At 38.7% G+C, this 8,377-nt stretch overlaps 1 protein-coding gene across 1 annotated transcript in view; it reads left to right on the forward strand.

Annotated features, from left to right (window-relative positions):
• Positions 1–8,377, forward strand: part of ATRX (ATRX chromatin remodeler) — a 247,014-nt gene that overhangs the window by 116,883 nt on the left and 121,754 nt on the right. The window contains exons 14-15 of the mRNA XM_007447355.1: positions 4,212–4,314; positions 5,665–5,877. Coding sequence (XP_007447417.1) covers positions 4,212–4,314; positions 5,665–5,877 — 316 coding nt within the window. The remainder of the gene's footprint in view (positions 1–4,211; positions 4,315–5,664; positions 5,878–8,377) is intronic.

Consider the following 8,377-nt stretch of genomic DNA (forward strand, 5'->3'; position numbering starts at 1 on the left):
TGCAGGCCTCTCACTGTTGTGGCCTCTCCTGCTGCGGAGCACAGGCTCTGGACGCACAGGTTCAGCGGCCATGGCTCACGGGCCCAGCCGCTCTGCGGCATGTGGGATCCTCCCAGACCGGGGCACGAACCCACGTCCCCTGCACTGGCAGGAGGACTCTCAACCACTGCGCCACAAGGGAAGCCCCAACATTTAGGTCTTTAATCCATTTTGAGTTTATTTTTGTGTACGGTGTTATAGAATGTTGTAATTTCATTCTTTTACATGTAACTGTCCAGTTTTCCCAGCACCACTTATTGAAGAGATTGTCTTTTCTCCATTGTATATTTTTGCCTCCTTTGTTGTAGATTAATTGACCATAGGTGCATGGGTTTATTTCTGGGCTTTCTATACGGTTCAGATGATCAATATTTCTGTTTGTGTGCCAGTACCATACTGTTTTGATTACTCTAGCTTTGTAGTATAGTCTGAAGTCAGGGAGCCTGATTCCTCCAGCTTTGTTTTTCTTTCTCAGGATTGCTTTGGCTATTCAGGGTCTTTTGTGTCTCCATACAAGTTTAAAAATTTTTTTGTTCTAGTTCTGTGAAAAATGACATTGGTAATTTGATAGGAATTGACTTGAACCTGTAGATTGCCTTGGGTAGTACAATCATTTTGACAATATTCATTCTTCCAATCCAAGAACATGGTATATCTTTCCATCTGTTTTTGTCATTTTTGATTTCTTTTATCAGTGTCTGTTGTGATTTGATGACACTCTTTAGTGTTGTGTTTGGATTGCTTTTTCTTTTTTGTGTGTGTATCTATTGTAGATTTTTGGTTTGCAGTTACCATGAGGTTTTGATATAGTAGTCCATATATATACAAGATTGTTTTAAGTTGCTGGTCTCTTAATTTCCAGAGCATTTCCAATATCCTGCATTTGTACTCTTCTCACGATTGCTGATTTTGACATCATATTTGTGTGTGGTTGACTTCCTACCTTCACTGTATGTTTTTGCCTTTACCAGTGAGCTCTTCCATTCATAATTTTCTTGTTTCTAGTTGTGGCCTTTTCTGTCTAGAGAAGTTCCTTTAGCATTTGTTATAAAGGTGGGTTTTGTTGTATTGAATTCTCTTAGCTTTTGCTTGTCTGTAAAGCTTTTGATTTCTCTGTTGAATCTGAATGAGAGCCTTGCTGGGTAAAGTATTCTTGGTTGTGGGTTTTACCCTTTCATTACTTTAAATATATCATGCCACTCCCTTCTGGCCTGCAGCGTTACTGCTGAAAAATCAGCTGATAACATTATGGGGATTCCCTTGTATGTTTTTTGTTGCTTTTCCCTTGTTGCCTTTAATATTTTCTCTTTGTCTTTAATTTTTGTCAAGTTGATTAATATGTGTCTCAGCATGTTCCTTCTTGGGTTTATCCTATGTTGGACTCTGCACTTCCTGGACTTGCGTGTTTCCTTTCCCATGTTAGGGGAATTTTCAACTCTTATCTCTTCAAATATTTTCTCAGGCCCTTTCTCTCTCTTCTCCTTCTGGGGCCCCTATAATTTGAAAGTTGGTGCATTTAATGTTTTCCCTGAGGTCTCTGAGACTGTCCTCCTTTCTTTTCACTCTTTTTTCTTCATTTTGTTCTGTAGCAGTGATTTACAGGAGTCTGTCTTCCAACTTACTAATTCATTCTTCTGCCTTATTTATTCTGCTATTTTTTAAAAAGAATTATTTATTTATTTATTTTTGGCTGTGTTGGGTCTTTGTTGCTGCATGCAGGCTTTCTCTAGTTGCAGTGAATGGGGGCTGCTCTTTGTTGCAGTGCTTGGCCTTCTCATTCCAGTGGCTTCTCTCATTGTGGAGCATGGTCTCTAGGTGTGTGGGCTTCAGTAGTTGCAGCGCGTGGGCTTAGTAGCTGTGGCTTCATGGGCTCTAGAGTGCAGGCTCTGTAGTTGTGGCGCATGGGCTTAGTTGCTCCGTGGCATGTGGGATCTTCCCAGACCAGGGCTTGAACCCGTGTCCCCTGCATTGGCAGGTGGATTCTTAACCACTGCGCCACCAGGGAAGTCCTTATTCTGCTATTGATTACTTCTAGTGTATTTTTCATTTCAGTTATTGTGTTGTTCATCTCTGATTGCTCATTCTTTAAATCTCCTAGCTTTTTGTTAAACTTATTTCTTGTATCTTCTCAATCTGTGCCTCCATTCTTTTTCTGAGATCTTGGATCATCCTTACTATCATTAACTGAATTCTTTTTCAGGTAGATTGCCTATCTCCACTTCACTTAGTTATTCTTCTGGGGTTTTATCTTGTTCCTTCATCTGGAACATGTTTCTCTGCTATCTCATTTTGTCTGTCTGTGTTAGTGTTCTCTGTTCTGCAGACTGCAGGATTGTAGTTTGTCTTGATTCTGGTGTCTGCCCTTTGGTGGGTGAGGTTGATCCAGGGACTTCTTCAGGCTTCCTGCTGGAAGGGACTGGTGCCTGCCCACTGGTGGGTGGAGCTGGGTCTTGTCCCTCTGATGGGCAGGGCCATGTCAAGGGGGTGTGTTTAGAGTCGGCTGTGGGCTCAGGGGGACTTTAGGCAGCCTGTCTGCTGATGGGTGTGGCTGTGTTCCCACTCTGTTCTTTGTTTGGCCTGAGGCATCCTAGCCCTGGAGCCTGCATGCTGTTGGGTGGGGCCAGGTCTTGTTGCCAAAACGGTGACCTCTGGGAGAGCTCTCGCTGATGAATATTCCTTGGGGCCTCTGCCACCAGTGTCCTTGCCCCTCATAGTGAGCCATAGCTGACCTCCACCTCCCCAGGCAACCCTCCAAGACCCACAGGTTCATCTGATCCAGTCTCCTGTGGAGTCACTGCTTTGCCCTGTGGCCCAGTGCACATGAAATCTTGCGCGCACCCTCCAAGAGTGAAGTCTCTGTTTCCCCCAGTCCTGTGGAGCTCCTGCTCTCATGCCCCGCTGGCCTTCAAAGCCAGATGCTCTGGGGTCTTCTCCTACTGATGTTAGATCCCCAGGCTGGTGAGCTTGATGTGGAGCTCACTCCTGTCAGAGAACCTCTGTGATATAATTATTTTCCTGTTTGCCGGTCGCCCTCCCAGCCAGTATGGGATTTGATTGTGTGGTGAAAGCACCCCTCCTCCTGTCTCAATTGTGGCTTCTTTGTCTTTGGATGTAGAACATATTTTTTGGTAGTTTCCAGTTTTTCTTGTTGATGGTTGTTCAGCAGTTAGCTGTGATTTTGATGTTTCTGTGAGAGGAGGTGAGGTCAAGTCCTTCTACTCTGCCATCTTGTCTCTTCCCTCATACCTAAATCTTGGAGTAAATTTCTAAAAGTGACATTGTTGGGTTAAAGTTTTGCAATTTTAGGACTTTTCATATATATTTTCACACTGTCTTATAGAAGTCAGTTTTTTCTTCTCCCAGCAGAGTATGTAAATAGCCATTTCCTCATTCTTTCAACAATAAAACAATGAGCAGTCTATTAACTAGAATGTATATCTTAGGGGAACTACAATCCATTTTGAGTTAATTTTTCTGTATGGTGTAAGATAGGGGTCCAGATTCATCCTTTCGCATGTAGATACCCAGTTGTCTGAGCACCGTTTGTGAAAAGACTGTTTTCCGTATTGCATTGTCTTGACCCCCTTGTGGAAAATCAATTGGACATAAACATAAAGTTTTATTTCTGGACTCTCATTTCTCTTCCATCAATCTGCATGTCTATCCTTTATGCCAGGAACATACTGTCTTGATTAATGTAACTTTGTATACCAATTCCTAAGTGCAAAAATACATTTCTCACCACAAATTGTTGTTACTGTTTTTGTTTTAATTTGTGTGAGCTGGTATGAAGAAAATCATATCTAAGTTTTGTAATCTGTTTTTTTTAATTTAAAGAGATGGTGAATATTTTTCATGTGTATATTGACCATTTATATTTCTAAAAGCCCTCCATCCATCTTATTACTCATATGCTAAACCTCCCCCTTGAATAAATTAAAATGTCAATTGGATTTCTGTTTGATTTTTTTTTAACTTTATTTTTTTGATCACTGGATTTCAAATTAAGGGTTCTCCTTTTTGAACCTAGTGAAGGTTTTTTTGGCTCTTTGTTTTTTCCTTTATCTTTTTTAGGAATGTACACACAGGTAAAGCAGTTCTAAAATAGTTCATAATTTACTTAAGGAAATTCATCGTGAAGTATTTTATTTTGCATTTTAAATATTCTTTAGATCTGCAAAGAAAGCAGAATTGGAAGAAAATCAGCGAAGTTATAAACAGAAAAAGAAAAGGCGACGCATCAAGGTTCAGGAAGATTCATCCAGTGAAAACAAGGTAGTAAATAATGAGATTTACTGTGTGCGCTTGGAATTATAACTGGTACAGTAAACCATAGTAAATATGTTATTACATCTTATGCATTCCATTCATTAGTTAAATTCTACTCATTTATTTACATTTTAAATTTTGTGGAAGAATTGACTTACTGAATGTATAAATATGCAGAAGTATTAACTTTGATATATTATCAATTTTTTTCTTTTCCTTAACTGAATCTAATGGAAGTTTTAAGCTGTTCTAATTCATTATTTACATTCTTAGGGCTATAGACTTGATGTGAAGTATTCTGTCTGAAGACCTAAAACATAATGACTCATATGTGATTAAATTCTTTTATCAGTGAAGTCAGTCAATTTAAGTTTCTTGTACAATATATAAGCAGAATTATTTAGAGTACAAGTTCTCTGTAATGTTTTGTCAATCCTATTCTCTTTTGCGGGGAGTTCATTTTTTTAATGAACCTTTTAACCATTTGTAACGTGCAATTCAGTGGCCTTAATTACATTCATAATTGGGAACTCTGTACCCCTTAAATGGTAACTCCGATTCCCACCTATCTGCAGCCCCTCATAACATCTAATTCTAATTTCTGTGTCTATGAATTTACCTGTTTTAGGTATCTCATACAAATGGAATCACACAGTATTTGTCCTTTTCTGTCAGGCTTCTTTCATTGACATAATGTTTTCACGGTTCATTCACGTTGTAGCATGTGTCAGAATTTCTTTCCTTTCTTTTTAAGGCTGGATAGTATTCCATTGTATGTATATATCACTTTGTGTTTATGCATTCATCTGTTGATGGATGTTTGGGTTGTTTATACCTTTGGCTATTTTGAATAATGCTGCTGTGAATGCAGGCGAGTCCCTGCTTTTAATTCTTTTGGTTATAATCTGAGAAGTGGAATTGCTGGATCATATGGTAATTCTGTGTTCAACTTTTTGAGGAACTGTCACACTGTTTTCCCAATGCACCAGGCTTCCAGTTTTTCTACATCCTCACCAACACTTTTTATTTTCTGTTTTTTTTTTAATAGCCATGCTAATGGGTGTGAGTTAGTATCTCATTTGTGGTTTTGATTTAAATTTCCCTAATGACAAGTGATGTTGAATATCTTTTTATGTGCTTATTGGACATTTCTATGTCTCCTTTGGAGAAATGTCTGTTCAGTCCTTTGCCCCCTTTTTATGGTTGTTTTTTTAATACTCCTCTATATTACAAAGTGTAATTCTGAAGCTTTTCAGTACGTTTTCTTCCACCTTTTCTTGGTATGTTAATTGGAATATCAAGTAGACAAATTAGAAAACTTTATAGTATTAACCTTTGATCATTTAAATTCCATAGAGTAATTCTGAAGATGATAAAGAAGAAGAAGAAGAAGAAGAAGAAGAAGATGAAAATGATGATTCCAAGTCTCCTGGAAAAGGCAGAAAGAAAATTCGAAAGATTCTTAAAGATGATAAACTAAGAACAGAAACACAAAATGCTCTTAAGGAAGAGGAAGAGAGGCGAAAGCGTATTGCTGAGCGGGAACGTGAGCGAGAGAAATTGAGAGAGGTAAACCAATTTTTATTTGTGATTTTTTTAATATATGACCTTCATAGATTCATAGATATACTTTAGTATTTCAAGAATAGGATGTTGTAATCAACCACAGATTTTTAGTTACAGTTACTTTTTCCTATTAGCAATATTTTATGCAACTTATAAATCTTCATTAGGTTATATGAATTAGGTACAGAAAAGAGTTGAGATTCTTGATCACCAGAGTGATTGTGTTTTATTTGGAGTAGAAAACTGTTAAGAGGTTATTGCTTAAATCCATAAAGCATTTCAATTTTTTGAATAAACTTTTTCTTGTAAAAAATTTTAAGCACAGGTACAGGCAGAAGGAATAGTGTTATAAATCTCCATGTATCCATTACCCAGCTCCAACAATTACTAACACGTGGCCAGTTTTGTTTAATCTATTCTTTTGCCTTCAGATTATTTTGGAGGAGTCTCAGAAATCATATCATTTTGTTTATATGTAGTTCAGAATATATTGTTGAAAGATAAGGACTTTTTAAACATTACCACAGTGCCATTATTACACTTAAACTTTAACAGTAATTCCATAATATCATCAAATATCCAGTTAAAATTCAAAATAATTTCATTTTCCTCACAAACATGATAGTGGTTTTGAAAATAGTTGGTGTGATCCTAAGAAAGTCTCACTACATATTGTGTTGCATTTGGATACTTTATGTTTATCCTTAAGCTAATACCACACTGTCTTGATTACTGTAACCTTATAGTAAGTCTTGAAATCAGATACTGTAACTTCTACAACTTTGTTCTACTTTTTAATTTATTTTTAAAAAATTTTCCTAATTTATGGCTGCATTGGGTCTTCATTGCTGCGCGCGGGCTTTCTCTAGTTGCGGTGAGCGGGGGTTACTCTTTGTTGCAGTACGCAGGCTTCTCGTTGTGGTGGCTTCTCTCATTGCGGAGCAGGGGCTCTTGGTGCACGGGCTTCAGTAGTTGTGGCACATGGGCTCCGTAGTCGTGGCTCGCGGGCTCTAGAGCACAGGCTCAGTAGTTGTGGCGCATGAGCTTAGTTGCTCCGCAGCATGTGGGGTGTTCCCGGACTAGGGCTTGAACCCGTGTCCCCTGCCTTGGCAGGCGGATTCTTAACCACTGCTCCACCAGGGAAGCCCTGTTCTACTTTTTTAGAGTTGTTTTGGCTCTACTCAATTATTTGCATATTGTTTAGTATCCTCTTGTCAATTTTTTTTTTTTTTGCGTTACGCGGGCCTCTCACTGCTGTGGCCTCTCCCGTTGCGGAGCACAGGCTCCGGACGCACAGGCTTAGCGGCCATGGCCCATGGGCCCAGTCGCTCCGCGGTATGTGGGATCTTCCCGGACCGGGGCATGAACCCGTGTCTCCTGCATCAGCAGGCGGACTCTCAACCATTGCGCCACCAGGGAAGCCCGCTCTTGTCAATTTTTAACAAGAATCTTCCTGGAACTTTTATTGGGATTGTGTTGGATATTTAGATTAGTGACATCTTAACAGTATTTTGTTTACTGTTACATAGATATAGTATATTTCTCCATTTATTTAGTGCTCCTTTTATTTCTCTTAGCAATGTTTTATGCTTTTCATTGTACAAACCTAGCACATATTTTGCTAAATTTATCCCTAAGTAATTTATATTTTCTGATGTCACGGTAAATGAAATTTCAAGTGATTTAAAGATCTTGTGTTCTGTGACCTTGCCAAATTCTCTTATGAGTTCTAGTAGCTTTTTTTTGTAGATTCCTGAGGATTTTCTACATATTCAGTCATGTTGTCTATACACAGAAACCATTTTTATTAATTTCTTTCAAATTTATTGTTCATTTCAGTTTTTAAATTATAAAAGGATAGTTAATTTTTTCAAATGCTTTTCTTTTTATAAATTTCTTTCTTTCTTTCTTTTTGGCTGCATTGGGTCTTTGTTGCTGCGTTCAGGCTTTCTCTAGTTGCAGTGAGCGGGGGCTACTCTTTGTTGTGGTGTGCGGGCTTCTCATTGCGGTGGCTTCTCTTGTTCTGGAGCACAGGGTCTAGGGCACGCGGGCTCAGTAGTTGTGGCTCGCGGGCTCTAGAGCGCAGGCTCAGTAATTGTGGCCCATGGGCTTAGTTGCTCTGAAGCATGTGGGATCTTCCCAGACCAGGGCTTAACCTGTGTCCCTTGCATTGACAGGCGGATTCATAACCACTGTGCCACCAAGGAAGCTGTCAAATGCTTTTTAATGCATCTAGTGATCTAGAAAATTAGTCTTGCATTGCTAGAATAAGCCTTGCTTGGTCATGGTATATTACTCTTTTTATATATTGTTGTATTTCTTTTGCTATATTGTTTCAACAGGAGTTTTACCTCGCTGTTAAGGAGACATGTTGGTTTGTAAATTCCTTTTCTTGTAATATCTTTCTGTTTTTGTTATCACAGTAATACTGTTCTCATGTAAAATGAGTAGGGAAGTGCTCTATCTCCTCTGTCTTCTTCTTTTTTTTTTTTTTTTTTTTTTT

This window comes from Lipotes vexillifer, unplaced genomic scaffold (assembly GCF_000442215.2).
Source record: "Lipotes vexillifer unplaced genomic scaffold, Lipotes_vexillifer_v1.1 scaffold945, whole genome shotgun sequence".
NCBI classification, from domain to species: Eukaryota; Metazoa; Chordata; class Mammalia; order Artiodactyla; family Lipotidae; genus Lipotes; species Lipotes vexillifer.